The sequence below is a fragment of the Thermobia domestica genome, chromosome 3 (genome assembly GCF_964235325.1).
Source record: "Thermobia domestica chromosome 3, izTheDome1.hap1.1, whole genome shotgun sequence".
Lineage (NCBI taxonomy): Eukaryota > Metazoa > Arthropoda > Insecta > Zygentoma > Lepismatidae > Thermobia > Thermobia domestica.
In genome coordinates, this window is record NC_137456.1 from 302829337 (window position 1) to 302850407 (window position 21071).

Genomic DNA, 21071 nt, shown 5'->3' on the forward strand with positions numbered 1-21071 from the left:
ACTTGTTGTAATAGACTTCCAAATTTTGCTTTGCTCTATGACCATAAAACCAGAATAAAACTTATCTCACTAAAGTTATAATATTATTCAAATATAATCCCCAAAAGAATCAGTTTTCGTTAACAGAGTATATAATTAGTTTATTCAGAGTATATAATTCAGAAATTCGATTAGCCGGTTTGATGGCCAGTCTGAAAGTGAAGCTGACCATTTCCTCTTAATAGAGTTCACAATCTAGTCCTTCTTATCGCCGAAGTTGCCTTACTAGTTTTAACAGCGTTATGGATTTTTTTTTTTACAAATTATCCTCAATTCATTGCATACTATAATAAATAGCTACATTTGTTCATTTCTACAGCTGCCTTGGCTCTCTTCTTTTCTTCAAATGTTTCATGCACACAGGGAGGATAAGTTGAATAATGTCACCTCATGTCACCTTCATTGAGAAACCCCTTCTAATACAAAATGTTTTTATCTGAATATTCAGCAATTCTAATGTTCTAAACCTTAAGAGAAATAAAGTGCATTTTTATAAACATGAAAATGTTTATTTTACATAATTTAACCAAAAATATGCTAAGGCATACTACATAAAATATAAAACTAAAAAACACACATGTGTTACATGTTATTACTTGCTTTTACTTTCCGAAGGTGATCACATATACAGGGTGGGCCATTTTAATCAATCCACGGAAATATCTGAAAAATGATAAAACATAGAAGAAATGTTTGAAGTACACGTTACACATTGCTAAGGAGTAAAACCAATTCCGCCAAAAGTACCCCTCCCCATCCCCCGTAAATGGGAGTAACGGGGGTAACTTTGTAATGTCAAATGGGAACATGGGTCGAGTAATACCTCGTTCAAAAGGTCTTGGAAAACTAAGTAACGCTGTACCAAGATTTGTTTCATATAGAGTACCAGTTTCAAAATGGCCGCCATGATATAGTTCGGAAACTCCAGTACCCGTAGTATGAAAACCATGGAAGGTAAATGAATGAACAAAATTGAAATACGTAAATATCATAGGGTATATCGAATGATGTGGTCCATGTGATCCCAGTGGCCTTCCTGAAGGGGTCTTGGGGGCGAACTTCAAGATTTCAAATAGTAACATGAGTCTAGTGGTACCTCGTTCGATAAATCTTGCAAAATCAAACATCTTGCGGGAGAAAACGATTGAAGTGAAATAGCAGTGTTCTCAAAAGACCGCCGAAACAGTATCAGTGCCAGAGAAAAGGTTTAGTACCCGTAGTATGAAAGCGATTGGAGATAAATCAACAGACGAAAAACTGGAGTAGGTAACTGACATAAGGCACATCGAGAGCTGTTGTCGAGGTGACTCCACTGAAAGGTATCCGGGGCCAACTTGAAAATTTCAAATAGCAACTTGAAGCGAGTAACATCACGTTACATAGACAAATGAATATCAAAAACAGCGTCTGTAAGAATATTTTCGAAATGCGACACCGTTTTCAAAATGATCGCCAAGACATGGTGAATGTGTCTAAGAAAACGTCTAGTGTCCATAGTATGAATACGGTTAGTGATAAATGAAAATAACGAAAATTAAATAGGAAAGCCACGAAGGCGTTCCAAGGCTCTAGAATGATACAACAGAGATAAAAATTTTAGAGTAAAATTGCCATAATGTATAGAGAGAAATCCAAGTCCTGCAAAATAATCTCTTCCTGCGCTCTGTATGTGAGTGGGGTGAAAAGGAACTGTGAAAGTTCAAGTGAGAACTCTAATTCGCAAATTAAAGCTACGCTATAAATAGGTATGGTGTGGTTGAAACATTTGTTTGTAAGGATGACGCTGTAGTGACTAAAAAAAGGTGAAATTTTATTTTAATGGTAACGCATAACTGTATGGCTATGTATGATTTGATGCGAAAACAGAAGGAACGTTATACGAAAGAAGTTGTCGAATAATGCAGTTGCTGGAACTTACAAACGTGTGAATTTGCCACAGAAACTTTTATGCAATGCGGGCTGGTTATTCGGAATGCATTTCGGGGATATACGTACACACTGTTTCGTCCCTCAAGCTCACAATATGACATGAGTGCTAATAGTTAATCAAAATGTAACTGTGGCCAAGGGCGCCCATGTTGTGGTTTCCAAAGGGGGCAAGAAAAATCGACATTTCAAATATAGTTTCATATTTTGCTGTAGCTATTCTAAAAATTCTATTGAGTTTTCGATATTCCGAAGCACAATTTCCTCTAGGGGCGAGAGCCCCCCTTGCCCTTCTGATGAGCGCCCTTGACCGTGGCCATCCCCATTAACTAAGTGCACCAATTCTCTATCCCTGAAGTCTGCCTTCCAAACAGCATTGGGTAGGTCAAGCGTACCCCCGAACCGTTGTCCGGTCGGACATTGAAATTTTGAAGTTAGCTCACAAGATCCCTTCAGGGAAGCCGCTGGGATTACAGGGATCACATCATTCGATATGCCCTATGATATTTACGTATTTCAATTTTGTTCCATTCATTTACCTCCCATGGTTTTCATACTACGGGTACTGGAGTTTCCGAACTATATCATGGCGGCCATTTTAAAACTGGTGCTCCATATGAAACAAATTTTGGTACAGCGTTACTTAGTTTTCCAAGACCTTTCGAACGAGGTATTACACGACCCATGTTCCTATTTGACATTTCAAAGTTACTCCCCGTTACCCCCATTTACGGGGGGTGGAGAGGGGTACTTTTGGCGGAATTGGTTTTCCCTCTTAGCAATATGTAACGTGTACTTCAAATATTTCTTCTATCTTTTATTATTTTTCAGATATTTCCGTGGATTGATTAAAATGGCCCACCTTGTATACTGCATATATATATATATATATATATATATATATATATATATATATATATATATATATATATATATGAGTATTCATACAAAATAAAGAAAAAGCGTTCATATCTACCTTAACGTGTAAGGGAAAAACTTTAAAATCTAAAAATGGAATTCATATAATTTATTCTATAATGCCAGTTTCGACATTAAGTTTTATCTGCAACTTTTTTATTGTAGGTTAACACAGACCATAAGATGTCTGGGGATTCGAAGTGTTCTGTGTACTTGGTAATCTTGTTATCATGTGGAAGCTTACTAGAACATAGTGTATGTGAATCAACAGTGAAGAAACTAACATTCGCTCTTAAAGGAGTTAAAAATGAATTAGGAAAATGGATTACAAACATTGAAGCAGAACTGCAGGGTAAACAAGTTCCGTCATTTGTAATAACCGGCGAGAAAACTGAAGCCGATGGAGGAAAAGTATTGCAAATTAAAGGCACAATCACAGGTAACTATTTATATTAAAGTATCTTACTGATTTCGAAACTTCAAACATAACTAAAAATTGACCCCATTTTTTATTTCAATACAATATTTTATTTATACTCGTTTGAGAGAAAGTTCACTTCTATCCTGTAATTTAAAGTATGTATCCTGTGTGTATTTTACTCACATTTGAAATTTGAAATATGCAAGGTCTGCTCTGTCTATAAGGAACATAGATTTTTTTGAACATTTTTAACTTTTAGTTATGACACAGTTTGAACGTCTAATATTAGCTCTTTGTGATAATAATTTAGCTGTAAAATAGCACACATTCCTTGGTTGTTCAACTTCCATTAATAGTCTGACCTTCCCTACCTACTGGGTTTATTATAATTTATTTCTAATCAGTACTTTCAATAAACAACACCTAATTTGCAACCAATCCACGCACAAACAAACCATGTGTGTAACACATTTGGCATTATCCGATATGTCTCAGAACCCTACTGTTCCACTCGAACTTCAGTATTTAATTTGAAAACCAAGTTCTGTCTTCATTTTTTAAAGTAATACGTTATTTTTTATGATGTTCCCTATATATTCGAGTAGCCCTATGAACATGTATAATCCAAACGTTATTTCTATATTACTGTTGGATGTCAGAAATGGAACTACATAATGTTAAGTTCATTTTTACTAGATTTAAATTCTTGTACACCTTCTTCTTCTTCTTTCTCTCTCGTTTCTCCCTCTGTCTCACTTCTGTACCTCTATATAACAGACACTCATTTATTTCAATTTTGGATTGTGTGCATTTAAATTATTGTCTCCATCAACTTATGAATCTTGTTTCGTGTCGTTTTGTTTTTTCATTTCATCGATATTAATACATGCTTATTATGATATTGAAACTAAACTCATATTGTTTGCTTGTTTTAGAATGGTAGAAACAAAGGGAGGGGAGAGATGGTTAACTTTACCAGACACGATTATGGGATAACAATGTGTCAATTGGGTGGCCTAACTACACGACGTTTGCTATCGCAACTTTTGATGCGAAGTGTACAAACTGCTACTAAAGTGAATATGTTTATACTGTAATAACTGAGAGATAGATGTTGCAATCAGATAAAATCTCACATAAGTAGCCACAGTCGTAATAGCTCTAAGTACACAAGAATTTAGTGAAACAACCTACGTGACGTGTCATGTCGAACGTGTTGATAATGTTTATGTCACAATCGAAAATTATAAAGAAATGTATTTCTTTTCGTATTACGTACAAGGTTGGATTAAAAATTATCTAGGAGTTTGATATAATACATCACTAAGTCTGTCATACTGATTCTACTTACGTTAACTTAGAGTTAGTGCAACTGCGACCTTTGTGAGAAACTTGACCCCGATTGCGTGATTTGCGTTCTGGCAATTACTGTGTAACCATGTATGTTTGCACCAAGAATCAACAACGAAAACTGATTAGATTTCTAACTGAAGCAAATAATAAGGATGGAAAGCCATTGAATAAGTTTATTTTAATGTTTGTATAGTACGTTACCAAGTATTTCTTTTCTAATATAGCAGTTTAAAAGAAATCGAACGAGTGTGGCTCTTAAAAATGGAGTAGGATACCCGTTAACATTCAGCACAAAATTCGAAAATAAGAAGTTCGAGAAATGATTCTGGAAAATATCCTCATGACAATCATTTAGATGGCTTCTTCGTTAACTCACCTTATTGGTGGGTCACGGTTTACACGCACAGACGTGAAGGAAGCAACAGAAAACTACATGAACTCAAAACTTTTTTGGAAGGAATATGTAAAACAATCTGTTACACAACCAAACATATTATTACGGAAAATAATTAAAAAGAAATTACATACAAGTTGACTTCTCAGGTTTGTTTAAAGGAATTCTACGACGATGTTTGGATAGGTATTTCTTGTCTATCAAAATTAGTTAGGAACTCTCAAAATATACTTTAATTTGCTATGTAAATATAGTGTCCTGTCGTTGTAATTATTTACATGGGCCAAAGGCATATTTTATATATAAAAATAGTTTAGAGTTGATACTTTGGGATCATTTTATTAAATTTATTCAAGTTTATAATTCATGTCGTTGTCAATACTTGAACATAGTTCAGATTAACTATTTATCTAAAATATAAAGTTTCCATAGTCTGGCATTTCTATTTATCTAATTATATATTGTTTGACATTTTAGAGAATGGTGAGAATAAACCAATGCTTCTCAACCAGGCTAAGCAAATATCAAAAACCGGTAAGTATTAGTACTTAGAATGGGATTTAGTTTAGCAATTATTGAATGAAATTCCTTAACTTGCACTTAATGCATCTCGTACAGCGCAACATTTTCTGTTTAAGTGCTTTACATCGTTGCAAAATAGTAACCACCACTGTCCAAGTTCTTAGACACTAATGCACAGTAAGAATAAACATTTCTAGATTTATACATCTCTTATTCATTCCAAACATTGCTATTTAATAGAAGGGTACAGAGTGTCCCTTTATCATTTCTAGTTAAATTGCTAGTGGGTTGACAACACTGTCTCAAAAGTTGTCTACACTGCATTTTATCGGAAAGCTGAGTGCAGCAGAATGTTCGTTTGTCAATTGTTCTAAGATGGAGGTAACGCTCACATATCCAACCAAAGTATTGCTTACATCAGCAACGTTTCAACTGAAGACATACTTTCTCTTTAAATGCTCTTGGACCCCAAGGTCCCCACATTCAACATTTTGTGATTTTTATATATGGAGCACAGTAAAATGCAAATTGTATGCTGACAATCCTCAAACAATAGGCGATACTAAACGGAACAGTTTCGAGAAATTAACAACATGACGTCTGGAGAATTACAGTTTGTTGTTGATGACGTATTGAATCGAGGTCAACGATGCCTAAACGTCCTTGGCCAATATCTTTTATAAACAGGAAATTTTACAGTTACTATTATTTATTCATTTTTACTTATTTCATTGTTGCAGTCCAACTGTTACTTGAATCTTGTGCTTGAGGCGTACCGCGTTTAAGTCGGACACCCTGTATAAGATGTAGCTTGAAATGTACAACAACTATTTATGGTTAGCAAAAACTGTACGAATTGGACCCCAAATATAACAGGAAATGATATTACGTAGCCACCTGTACAACATTTTAATTTTCATGGGTTTCTCATTTCCGTATGATCCTGTTTTTTATTCTTTATATTTACTTCTAGTACCGGAGATTATAGTAGGAATCCTATAGATCACTCTTGGAATATCGGAGTAAATAAAGGAGTAGCAAACTAGTTTTATCGAATTTTTGAAAGATATGTAAAACATTACCGTGTAACATGCTGCTTAATATTGTAGTTCCCGCCGGTTTGTCAAAGGCTTGACGTAAATTTCCATATACCTCCATTTTTGTAAGTGAAATTATTTTGTAGAATAAATACACATCAGAATGCAAAGTAGCTTAATACCAGAGTACACATGTCGAACAATATTGATATTTACCCATTTTAAAACTTGTGAATTTGTAGTGATCAAATATTTTCTGAAACCTACCCAATGATCATTCGTGAAACCCGAGTGTCTCATTGTAAAACTTCTTTCATAATTATTTGCAATCTCATTTCAGTATTAGTTACTGAACGTAATATAAATGTCATTCTTTCTATTCCTCACATACATGCTTTTGTATTGCCTTTCATACGCCTTGTATGTTTGTAGTTGCATAATGCAATCAAATAATTTGCAATTTATTAACCATTTTAACTACAAGTCCTGTAGGAGAAGACTTTTAAATGGGAAGAAAATATTATGAACAAATACCCGGAAACAACAATATCACTTCTCTTAGTACTAATATACTCCCATGTTGAAATACCCAAGGTCGTTTTCAGTGTTTGTCAGAATAGTTATTGTGAATATGATTCTTCATATAGCATAGAGAATTGCGATCTTACCAAATACTTTTCTGTATGTCATTAGCTCGTAATTAAATAACGTATAACACAAATGTTTTTGTATGGCAAATAATTAAATAAAGAATGTGCTAAATCGCAACCAAAAATTGCTACCATTGGTGTTTGCGGTACTATTGTCCATAAGAGATAACAGAGGCGTGCGCGTAACATTGATATGTGGAAAATGTCCTGCAAAATGTTAGATACAACATAAACAAAACTGTCTCAAAGGCCAATATGAAGGATACTACAACTGTCTTCCTAACCCGTGAACAATTGCGAAGTTGTGAAAGAGAAATAGGGAAATATAGGGTGAAACTTAGAACAAATTGGGACAGAAGAGATATTTGGGTAAAGTATACTAATGTGCTTCCAAAATAACATACACAAAATCCGTCCACGGGAAATGTCCAAAAGTGTCGATAAAATACAACCGCCTAGATGCTCCTCAATTTCCTCAGATATAATTACGCCATTGCTATTATTTGATTGTTACAGCATTTAGATTGTTACAAACTCGTAAATTTTGTTCAGTTAAGGAATCAGTATTTAGATTTAGCTCTTTGAACACAAAATTGTTGAGTTAAACAGCTTATATTCAAAAGAACACAAACCTAGTGAATATACAGGGTGGTCTATTTATAATCATAGTAGTAAACAACTCAAAAATCGTTTAAAGCAGAGAAGCGGAAATCTCACCAAGAAACTATAGGTAGGGTCACATCGTCTTAGTTATTTTGTAACATCATCTGATGAACAGTGTTGACAACCCAATATAAAGTTATATTTTTCAAATAACACTACGTCAAATTATTACATATTATATTTCAAATCAGCATATCAAACGAAAATTTACAATACTACATTTATTATTCAGTGTTACAAACTCAGAATGTTATTGTATCACAAACATCTAAAATATGGTACCCACTAACGTACATATATCATAACGGAGATGGACAGGATAACACATATTGAAAGTACCTTATCATTGGATACCATGGTCATGGTATGAATTGTTTCGAATGAATAGAAACGAAGTTTCTAGGGCTTAAAATTTGTATTTTGAAAGGATTAATTTCGAAAAAATTATTAGATAAGTATCATATCTAGTTACTAGTACGACTCTTGCCAGACTCTGAACAACGATGTTGTACTAACAAGTTGCTGGCATTGAAACTACCCAAATCGCTCGCAAAATTTCTGGTAATCCGTTTCCCCTTGTGAGACCGCCAGTAGCCTTTAGAGATCTGATCAAGTTTTGTTCAATAGGAACATTACATCTACGGCCACATAATGAGGTACAAGGTGTGTATATAACAACATACTCCTTTAGAAATGCATTGCATATATATAATTGCTTCTCAGAGAGTTTCAGCACTTGCTGTAAGTCCAGATGGACATATTTCAGATAGTTGGTATGACATGCTGCTCCAATCATTGGTAGAAATTCGTGAAGAGTTTCCAAATGCATCAACCAGTAGCCACTTCTGTCTGCTTGTACAGTTCGCAGCAAAAAAACTGCAATATGAGCATGAACGTTTATTGTTAAACTATACCCAACAGCCAAGGGAATCAACATAACGTCTAAGTGGCGCGAACCATGCCAGGAGAAACCTCAGCGTCTCCCCTGCACACTTATTTTGGAGCAAAAGGCTTTGTCGTTTCACAATAAACTTATATGCTCATGTTGCAATGTTTTGCTCCAGATTGTACAAGCTTGCGCATTGTACTAATATTTTACCCACATCTTATTTTTCATTGAGGTTTCACATAACTCACAATTTTTTCCGTTCCAGCAAGTTCTGGAGACAAGATAGAATTTTTGATTTTTCAATTTCATGCATGAACCTTGCATTTGATATAAAATCTTCATATAAGTTCAAAATACTTGCACTATCGACAGATTTTGTTTCACTTTTTGATTCCTTCCTTTATTCATTCAACACTTCAGCAAGTAGCAAAGAGGTCAAAGAACGGTCAACTAACATGAGACCTCAGAGAGCTCTGATAAAGCTTTGCCGGACATAATGCCTCTCATATTTTCTCTATAAACAACTTGGAAAATGTAATTTAGACCAAAAGCTAAGGGCACCTATGATATTCACTAACAAGTGAAACGACCCAAACATCAACACTGTGTCTGTAAATCCAGTTTTGTATCATTCATGGTTATGGACGTTTTCCAGAAAAATGACTGATCAAAGGCAATAGGTGGGGTGATTTTATGAACTCTATATAAATAGCCAATGTATGTCAAAGTAGAAGAATACAATTCACGTTAATTGGTGACTACTACAGATTTCTTAAAATCGCCAGAAATGTGAATTCCTTTCAGTGTTCCTGACCAGCTAGGGGGAAGTGAATTGAGATGCTACTTTGCATAGGATGTCTATTTTTGAGGTTTTCTCTTGGAGCTTAGGTACTTATTCAAACATCAGACATGACGATATGTTCGACTTGATAATGTTAGACGTGTTAGCTGTTGCCATTTCTTTCACGTCATAATTCGAAATAATCTTTTGCGGAATTATTCGTGTCTCTTTTATTACTTCGTGTTATTGAAACCATCATCACCATGCCATGGATCGCATTTTGACCCCTTAAAGTTTGCACGTTATGATCAACATTATCTGCCACAGATATAACTGTGAAATTACATCATCCCGACAGCAGTTTCTTTAGTTATTATCTCTTATGATTGACTTCACAGATTGTCTAATAAGTACAATGCCCTTATTGTCTTCCCCCTCACAGAAATATATATGTTCTCAAAAGTGATCAATCAACTTAGATTTCATGTATGTTTTTGTACTAAGATCCTTTAAATGTTCTTTTAATGCTACAGGACCTCGTATGGTAAACTAATTATGGAAAACTAATGTTCTTCTAAGAAAGAACATACTTTGAGGAATGTTAATGTTCATTTCTTATATTCTGGTATTCTAGGTACAACTGTTCCTTTCCTCTCAGTATCTTTTTCCTGTACAAGTAAGGAATATACTTAGCAGATTGGAAGTTTGAACTACAAGTATTGCGACGTACACAGTTTTTGACAAAAAGATTCCTTGTAGTTGAAAACACCAAACATATTTCCTTTTAATACAAATATCACTTATCAGTTTAGAGAAATTGTTTGTTTCACATTACAGCACTCTGATTTAGGTAAATGCTTAAAGTTTCCAACTTTTCCAAAGAATAGACAATCAGTTTGGCTGTTAAAAGCTCCCACACGTCTAAAACATAGTTTTTTTAAGCGAAGGTTCTACATCATCAGAAGCTTTTCTTAAGTTCATTCACTATCCCTTTCATCCATGAAAAGTTTGCGGGTGGTAGCATGACAAAACTATTATCTAAGTCACTGATGTTCAGTTCGAGTAACTTAGCAGCCCTATTAATTCCTTCAGTAACTTTGATTGTTAATGAAATTATTTTGTCTGTTTGTTCTTTAGTTTTACATACAACACAAACGTTTGTTATTGACTCCATTTCTTAACTGGTTTGGAACAACGTAGCAGTTTGGATTTCCCGGTGATCTACGTTTTATTCATTTGGCGAAAATAAATAGTGAAAATGGCGAAAATAAGTATGTTCCCGTGATTGGATTTTGGCGGATTCTTAGAATGATGTAATTTAGCACGTTATAGTTAATATACAACACCAACCGTCTATGTTCCAATTTTTTCTGGGTTAATTGCTATTCCACCTGCACTAAAATGTGTACATATAGTAAAGAAGCTTACTGGTGTTTTCGTGTAATTCGTCCCTTGTACATCATGGAGAGAAGTTGGTCTACAAAAAGCTTTATCTACGCTTTTTTTAAGAGAAGAGGTGGAAGTTTCTAGCATTATACATGAAGCAGAAACGATCAATGTACATGGAAGCCCTACTCCAACTTTACATATCTATAGGTGGAAGTTTTTAGTGATTATACATGATGGACAGGTGAATATCTGAAACTGTGAAAAAAAATCTTTTTTAGGTGTTCTGGTTGGATATGTAAAGTTGCAGAAGAACTTGAATGTACTTTGTTCAATTCTAATAAAACACAAAACTCATATAAATTATGCAGTAAAATAAATGCCGCTGATAACATACTTTCGAATAATTTTACCACCATAATATCCCATTCCGATGTACGGTAGCAATACACCTCAAGTAATATTTCTCCACGGTGGATCTAATGTGACATACATCAATGGCTGGCACATGAGAGAGTAATTCATACAATATTCTTAGAAATATTCCTGTAAAATAAACTCAGACATTGCAAATGAATGATTGCCCGCTTTAATTTTTGCAACAAGCAGTTGGTCCTAGACGGCCGCTCAAAATTTACTGTCTTTATGTGATTTGTAGAAGTTATTTATCTGAGTTGATGAGAATCTACGTGACAATAATCTTCGTCAGTGGACCTGGGATACATGTCAAGAGCTAACAGAAAGATTTTCACATTTAGCTAAATTATTTGTTACTTGTTGGCATTTATTAAGCTACTATGGGTGACACATTCTTTACAAAAAAACTTGAAATGACTTAGTTTTATCAAAATAATAATACATTAGGTGTCTAATGTCAAACAAAACTTCTGAAAAACTTATATGTTTTGTTATTGTATGAACGATTGGTCACTTTTTTTCACAGTCATGGAAAAATTAAAAAAGAAAGCTAAGAGAGTCATTTAAGTAGCGACTTGTTTTAATCTTTAATGCTAGTGTATTCGAAATATACTTACCAAGATATTTATACCACAAAATTTCTTGTTTTCTTCATCTTGATATGCAAATGGGTAAATGGAAATTTCATGAAATAATTCACTGTCGGAGTTTCTAAACAGGCTTACCTAATATGTTTGTAAAACTACTAACCAATTATCCGTTTCGACAGTCATGACTCACATTAATTTCTTACCAATTACGATTCTCGCGCAACCATTATGTATTCCATACTTTCTTTCTAGAATTAATGTGAATAGTGAGTCCTGAGCATAAATACATATAGAACAATGGAAATATTATTGCGTAAATTGAGACGTGATTCCAATTCAAAAATGCTCTTAACATAAAACAGGAGCTGAAAAATTATAATTCTCACACCCGAACATCACGAATTTGTAGCAGTACAATTTGTACTTAGTGTGTCATATTCATTATAACGCACGATTCAATTTTTTTTTGTTTTTAATAGGTGTAAAAAGCTGCCAGTATTATATGCTTGTGCGTACAAAAAAGTGAGCTAGTACATCAAAGGTATTAATTAATTGATAGAAGCTTACATATATATTATTACGAGTACGAGGATTTGGAGGATTAATGAGTTACAAGGCCAAAGTTACCATGTGATCCCTTTCCCTTCCGGAACTTCAATTTTAAATCCTGGTATTATAGGATACTTTTCAAAAATCGATTTTTTCATAAGTACAAATGGAGTTAATTTAAACTGTCGATATGAAAAAATTAGTAATGAGGAATGTCTGGAATTGGGATATATGAGTTCTGGAGGATCAGCCGTCACATTTGTAGTAAAGCAAGTGTGACAACATGTTCCGGTAACGATCTAGTTCAGCACAACAAATTGTCATCCTAAATTCATAAAAGATACAGGGCTTAACTACAATTAGCCTTAAGTTAACAATTAGGACAGCAATTTCAGGTGTGGTCAAAGGTCATGAAGCTTATGAGTCCTACTTCAAATACTAAAAATACTAACATGCTCGGACCATAGTGTTAAAGACTGACTGTTTGTAACTATTGAAAAAAAGAATAGCATTTGTTTTACTTTAATTGAATTTTTGACTCATGATCTTCATCAGTTCACCTGATATTTGTTTGAGTTTAAAAAAAACGAATATATTATAGTATTAATCAAGGTAAATGCAATTCTACATATCTATCCAAAGTTTTGTATAAGGCTAAAAGTTAGGTCCACAATGTAAAATGGGTAAAAGGCGACGAAGAAAGAATGGAGTATTTCTGATAACGATAAATACTTTCATATTTAACATACGGAATTAATATATTAATTATATATGAAACTTGATTTTTAAATTAACATTTTCGTTAGCGTAGTTGCAAACTGTTATACTTACATTTACCATGTCATCTATGACTACGCCTGATTAGTAAATTTCGTATAAAATATTCTTCAAGGTTTTAAACTGTAATTCAATATACATACAAAGGTCGTATCCAAATATTAGTATAAGTGTAAGAATAATGTCGCTAATGTCACAGGTTGACAAAAGTCACAACGTTTATATTTTACTTTATAGTTTTCTTTTAGTTTATAGTTTATATCATCACATTTTACTGATACAGCAATAAATTAATATAATTTAAAACATAATTAAAAGTAATATTTAAGTAATTTAAATAAAATTAATAAATTTTAAAAGTAATATATGTGATTTCTGATATGTCTGAACAAACACGTGATCCTGGTAGAAATACCACTAAAAGAATATATTAAAATAAACTGTAAACGTGTTCTGTCAAATAAAGATTAAATTCAAAACACGATAACGTTTGTTTCAGAATTAGAATTAATAAAATAATTAGAAAAAGAATTCAAAACAACTCAGTTGGCCTATAAGCCGCAAATAGGTGGGAATGGTTAAAGAGTAAATAACTATACATTGTTTTCCAAGCTTATGTCTTGATAAACACATTTTGCCCTTATAATGGGTATTGTATTGGAGCTAAGAGAAACAAGGAAACGTAAAAATCACATCTCAGCTTGTATAGCTAAAATTTGTTTAAATCTCCCAACTTAGACCTCTCAATACATTAATGACAATGTTTATGGCCAAATACTGATAACGTTCATTATGCTGTATACTTCATTCAATGTAATTTTCTAATTTAGTTGCAATTTTGGCTCAGTTTATACTAAATACAGGTGGAGACTAGAAATCACAATCTTAAATTAATCTAAGTCAACTAAAATGTTACACTACAATTTCCATACATAATAAATTTATAAATCCATTCCTTCAATATTCCAATATGGCTGTATTTTTCCTTACATGAAACAAGACATTTGCTATTGCTTGTACTTAGCCATTTTTACATTGTTGATCTCATTTTTCGAATTATTTTTAATTTTGGATCTATTTCCTATCATGTGTTACTCAATTAAATTAGTATTACTAGTTAATCAATTGAACTTTGTGATAATCAAACAAATGTCACACTACAGATCAGGGTAACAGTTTTCAATTCAAATAATAACTTTTTGTGTTTTAGTTCAATATGTGTACGTGATCACTCTATGGTTCTATGAGTTAAAAAAATTTGCAATTTACATATTTCAAATAAGAAGTACATCTTTCATCAATTTTGACCTCTTTTGAACGTTGTCAACCTTAATGTCAGGCTTAAACAAACCGTTATGAAGTTTGTATCTTTGTTCAATTAGATACAAATCGATTACTCTATCTTTATATTCCATATTATTTAAGCTTAGGGTTCTCCAAAGCAAAGTTGGAGGTGACGTTGTAGAGATCGTTGGTCAGTGGTAGAACTCAACCAATCGAATATATTTCCTTTGTTTCACTATTTATATATACATATTTATTTGGGGAGATGTAGGGGGGTCACAATTTTCAGGACTTGAACTCGAAGAATTTATCTTTACTTCAATAGACACATAATTAACTTACAGGACGGTATTACACCACCAGCGGAGCATTTGGATATTGTTCAGTATCTGAAATAGGAATTATAAAGTTAATAACATTTGACATCCCTTGACATTCGTCACTTAATCATTAGGTTTTGGATAATATTCGGTGGATTCTTTGTCTGTGTGTTGAAATATACATTCTTCAGCTGAAGTGATTTGTTTCAGGAACTTTGTGAAATGATTGATGATACAACACAATTACCGAAGACTGTAGATGTCAAAGATCATAATTCCAAATATTTTTCATGAATACAATGATTCAGATAGAATTTATGGAGATAAGAAATTTGTATCGTTAAGGGTCAATATTTCGAAAGAATATATGCACCATAATTTAACTTAAATCTAGAAAAGATAAATTCATTTTGAATTTTGACCCCCTATACTTGATTTAATTTAATATTCTCAAACACTCTGTAGTGCCACACAATATCTTTGACTTTCATTTATGCAGAACAAGTTTTATATCTTTGTATCATACGACTTTTATACAGCACCAAAACGAAATTCGCATGTGTATTTTATTAGTGCCTATATATATATATATATATATATATATATATATATATATATATATATAAATTGCACTGCAATAAATTATAGTTGCTTTCCAAGACTATTTGATGCGTCTGTGAAATGTCTTAAGATCTCATTTTAGACAAAGGAAAACTTCCAACCAAAACCTCTTCGGGGAAAAGAAGGCACCGTCTTAGGCAGCCAATTCAGATGGAGAAAAACTGACTCCCGGCATAAGGAGTCAATCTCTATCAAAAATTTCCGGACTTCTTCTAGGCTGGATATGGGGATACTCGTCAAGGCTTCTACTTGTTCTTAAGAGAAGAAGCTCTAGTAACACGGTAATGGGAAAAAGGTGACGAATGGCCTGGAGATCCAGCAAGGAAATGGGAATACATCACCATCATTCTCATAGGAGGAACGTAAGAGAAGAATAAGTGGCATCATAATCATTTCTGAGATCAAACATCCCTTAGTTAAAATAGTTTCCCGTTCGGATTGCCTGGTGGGGCTTTTTACGAAGAGAATTATAAAAGGAGAAAATAATAAATGTAACTTTCAATTCTTGGTAGCAAACTGGAAAGTATGAACTTTTCGACCTGAGGGTAAATGAATACATATAAAGGTGAAATGATTTCAAAAGTTAAAATAATTTATGCAAATTAGACTCCACGTGTTTGAGTAAAGTGCGATGGTCAGAAAAAGATGAAATAGTATCCGACAATTACTCAATATAGTAGGCGTTAGATCTGAGAATGGTGTAGGGATTCCAATGAGGAGTGAAACAGAAAAAACTAAAGTGAAATTGTTTCAGTGATTGCCTGATATTTGTAAAGTTAAGTGAAAAACCAGTGGATATCGTGAAAACTTAATTGCATATGTCAGTAACGGACCAAGATGAGAATGCAATGGAAGACGTAGATGATCATAATAGTGATACATTGCATTAGGAGGGAATAGACAATATCATTCCCATAATAATAGGAAACTTCAACAGCGTAGTAGAAAGAGCAGTGAAGGATATAGTAAAATATTTTCTATACCTAGGTAGAATAAACGCACTGAAACAGATGCTGATTGACTTCAGTAGACAACATAATATAGTAGTGACTAATATATATACAAAGAAAGAAAAATCACATTTGCATTCTTGGAAAAGTCTAGCAGATAAGAAATGCTACCTCGTTGATTGTATTCTCGATAAGGAATGTTTAAGAAATAATGTACGAGATTTGAAGATGCTATCGAAAAGTGTTATTGATTTACATAGCAAACTACTAGATGCGGAAGTAATAACTAGGTAAAAGTCAAAGAAGTAATATGGGATGAAAATCAAAATGCAACTCAAAGAAACTTAGAAGTAATAACCGTGATTTGAATGAAGAGGTGAAGAAATAATATGTGAAATTGGCAATATGATATATAGAGCAGAAAGTAGTTGGGAAATGGATAAACATATTCTACTGAACATAATCCAAAACATTGGAAAGATGGAAAGAGAATCCAGGAAACTATCGAAAACTAACTCGATGGTTAAGAAGAAGGATGAATTGACACAAGAAGATACTACAGATATCAAGAACACAGAAAAATGGATAATAAATTAAGAATAGAAATGGAAAAAGGAAATTAAAATGCAAAGAACAAATACATGAAAAAGAAATGAAACTTCAACCGCGAGGAAAATATGATCTGGTGTTTTAGAAATCACAAGAATTAGTGGATAAGATAATAATTGAAATGTTTGAAATGTTTGTAATGTTTGAAAACAAAGATCAACAAGTCCACATAATTATTGCGTATCAATAAAAACTTGGAATTAGGGAGGAATACTTAAAGACTCTGCATGACCAAAAGAAGCTCCCGAAAGATATTGTATTGAATGCTATTCAATTGGAGGAATCAAAAGAAGAGGTGGAAGAGGAAGAAAATTGACCCATAGAAGTAAGGTACAACATTAGAAGGAAGACGACCATTGGAAAGGATAACATACTAGCAGATTTGCTCAAGAGTTTATGAAACAATACAATGAAAGTACTGATTACAATTGTTAACAAAACCTACTTGAATGGAGAATACCCAAAGAAATTTGTTGCTGACATTGGATGCCTTACCCAACATAAAGGAAGTAAAAATGGGGTGATCAACCAACCTTTAGCCTTATTTCTTAAACTGGGGAAATTATTTCGAAAAAACTGAATAACAGATTTTAAATTACACTAAAATACAAGTCGCTGAGAAAAGCAACATTTATTTTGCTTCACAAATAATAAATTTGTAACAGTTTCGCCAAATTACTGAACATATTGGCTTCGTCAGACACTGTCACTGTCAATGAAAAATAGAATAAATACATTTTGATAAATGCTTAATTTGCATTCTGGAAAGTAAAATGAACCAGAGTTGCTATTGGGTTGATGCTTATTATATTAAAATTACTTCTTAACGTAGAAGAAAAGTTATGGTCGTGGTTGATCGACTATTGAAAAAAATTCGACCTGGTTAATGGACCCAACTTCGAAAATACTTAGAGTAATAGAGTTAAAATTGGACTGACTTCTCATTCACAACCTGTGCTTACGTCAACGAGTGAAATTGCACTAGAATGGACGATAAACCAATAAAGTATAGATTGATAGAGAAGTCGGACAGAAATGTAATATATAACCTCAATTATTCAACATTTGCACTGAATGTTTATTGAAGGAAACGTTAATGGGAATTGGAGATTTTCAAGATTGGAGGATACATAGGATATACGTAGATGATAATGTTATTATATATAAAATCGATGAAAAACTACAGGAGACGATAGACAAAATAATTTACATTGTAGGACACTATAATTTGGGAATCAAAGCCAAAAATCGGAATCGAATGAGTTGGAAGAAGAGAACTTGAATATGTGCACCATTTACAACGATTAGGAAGTATCTTGACGATAAACATTTACTTCCCCAAAAAGATAATGTCAAGAATTCCCCAATGCGGAAAGGCATTCGTGTTGAAAAGATCACAGTTGAAAAGCAGTTGTTATCGCTGATGTGGAAGGTCGCTTCTACTTATCCCTGCACTTAATAACCAATATGCAGTAACGCGTAAATATCCCAATAATCTCCCTCCACCGGGATACATAACATGCTTTGCCAACTATCACTCAAACTTGGGAGAATTTGAGTGAATGTCGGTACGCAAAGTGGTCGGTCGTGTTCGAGTTATCCGTGTGTATTGATTAACACTATAAGTTCTCTTTTTACCTTTTCAACTTGATGCGAGGATAGCTCACTGCTCCTGCAAATTATCAGGAAGCACGTACCACAACCTACGTCCTTACGGTATGAAGCATTATCAAGTTCAAAGATTACGTGTTAACATGTACATTTAAATGATCATATTTGTACTTCAAAATTATCTGTATTACATATTTCTGCTTTAGATAAGTAACCTAACATACACATCAGAACAATATAAGAAATACATTTGACATTTTTGCAACAAATACGGCCGTGAGAAGGTTTAAAATAAATTCTGTTGTTCTAACTAAACATTTTTTACTTAAAGATCGATTAAACCAAAATATGTAAATTCTAGTATCGGTGCAAGTGGCTTATTCGCAAGAAAATGTGTAAAATGAGTCTTACTTTTTATTATTCTCTTTTAACAAATTCGTAGTATGCGTGCTGGCTATTAGAAATGATTTTAGATCTCAACACAATTGAAGAAACATAGCTCTCGCGAGAGATAATTCGCTGAATGTTCCCGTTGTTGTCTCAGAACAAACTTGACACTTTACTTACAATTGCATCCAGGTAAAAGTCCATAGAACAACGTGTCCTGTCCAGAAGTACGCTGAAATGGTCCTCTGACGATTTCGTATCCACCCAACAAAAATTCTCTGCACTCTAAGACCACTTACAAGTGTCTTCTGTCTGAGGACCGAGACAGATGCTTCCCTCTTTGTACAATCAAAAACGACTTATATTCAAAAACTACCAAAATAATGTTTGCCGTAATCTGTCGTTCGGTTAAAGCACTTGACTTAATTGTCCACTGTTAGTTTGTGGGGCTGCTCTCTACACAAGCTCTCCGCTGTGGAGGTATCGGTCTGTCGTCCGACTTCTTTCGCCCGATTTTTCTTCCCGTGGTGAAGGCTTCGCTGTTTGTCGCCAGACTAACTTGTGCTTCTTCTGGTCACCGTGGGTCACGTGACTAGCAAGCACTCACGAATATACCATTGTCCACTATTGGTTGATGACCTAAAATTTTCCAATCACTAATTAGTTTAGATGTCACTTAGACACTTGAGGTGACTTGCTTATTTTCGTTCTCATTGCAACTGAAGTAGAAAAAGTCTCTCAGCAACTTTTCGAACAAAGAGTTATTGTTCTACGCACACACATATATAGAAATAAAGATAATTTTGTAATCTTCAAGTCGGGGTTGAAGATAAGACTGAGTTCATTCTTGCCAACTAGCGTCCTTGTCACTAAAATTAGTTGGAAAATTAAATAAAATAAAAGTTTTAATTTTCTTGCTTTGATGAACGTCCCGCTCTCGATAGCACAGTTTTAATATCCGACTAAGGATCAAGCTGGTCATGTGCTATGTAAGAGTATCGCCTATATAATTTACATACATTACGTAAGTTACAGAAGAAATATTTAGTGAGACTCAAGATGTAGTCCTTGAAGAAAATGTAGAACATAAAATGGACGGAGAGATTAACAAATGTAGACGTTTCGTAACGGGTAGGAGAGAAGAGGAAGCTCTCAAACATCGTTTATCGTAGGAATGCAAATTCGAATCAACAAATATTGTTAATATACAGCTATAGAGGTAAAGACGAAAGCGAACAGTGAGAAGAAGAACATATCTGATCAATGATTTAAAAATAGATGAACGCATTGGTAGTTACAAGAGGAAGCTGAAATCGAAAAACGTTGAATACAAATTTTTAGGCTCGAACCTAGAAACAGAGGAACAGAAATATAGGATATTACACCTAAGGAGAAATTTTCAATTAACCTTTTTAAATCATCTAGAAATTTTAAATCTTCTCTTCGCAAAATTAAATTAAATTATATTAAATTTATTTAAATAAGTTAAGCCGCTAATCTCTTTAGACGCTAAATGATGATTAGTTAAATTGGAGGATTCAGAAACAAAATGTGGGATGTAAATGTGGAAGGAAATGAGAGAATCCGGAAAACATGACGATGTCTACCACAAACGTATAGAACATAATTCTTGAATCACGAGTATCTTTTCTTTGTTTTTCGATAATTGGATATATATTAATACTTTATTTACGCTGTATGTATATATACAGCGCGTAGACGAAAAATCTAAAAACACTTCATACAGAACACGTAAATTTGGCTCTCCACTGTACAACACGTGTTGCAGTTGCCAAGATAGATTTTTTTCAACGTGTCATGTGAACCTTCCTTTTCCGTCAGCTGTAAACAGTTTACCTGTGAGTGACATGGTGTGAAAGTGATGCGGTAAATTGGGTGACCTGACAGACTTCCTGAGAGTCATGATCGTTGGTGCCCGTCTGGTTGGAGCTTCAGTGGCAACAGTGGCGAACATTG

At 33.7% G+C, this 21071-nt stretch overlaps 1 protein-coding gene across 1 annotated transcript in view; it reads left to right on the forward strand.

Annotated features, from left to right (window-relative positions):
- LOC145681739 (uncharacterized) overlaps positions 1-21071 on the forward strand; it is a 121185-nt gene that overhangs the window by 25123 nt on the left and 74991 nt on the right. The window contains exons 2-3 of the mRNA XM_081753349.1: positions 3049-3322; positions 5529-5585. Coding sequence (XP_081609475.1) covers positions 3067-3322; positions 5529-5585 — 313 coding nt within the window. The 5' untranslated portion in view covers positions 3049-3066. The remainder of the gene's footprint in view (positions 1-3048; positions 3323-5528; positions 5586-21071) is intronic.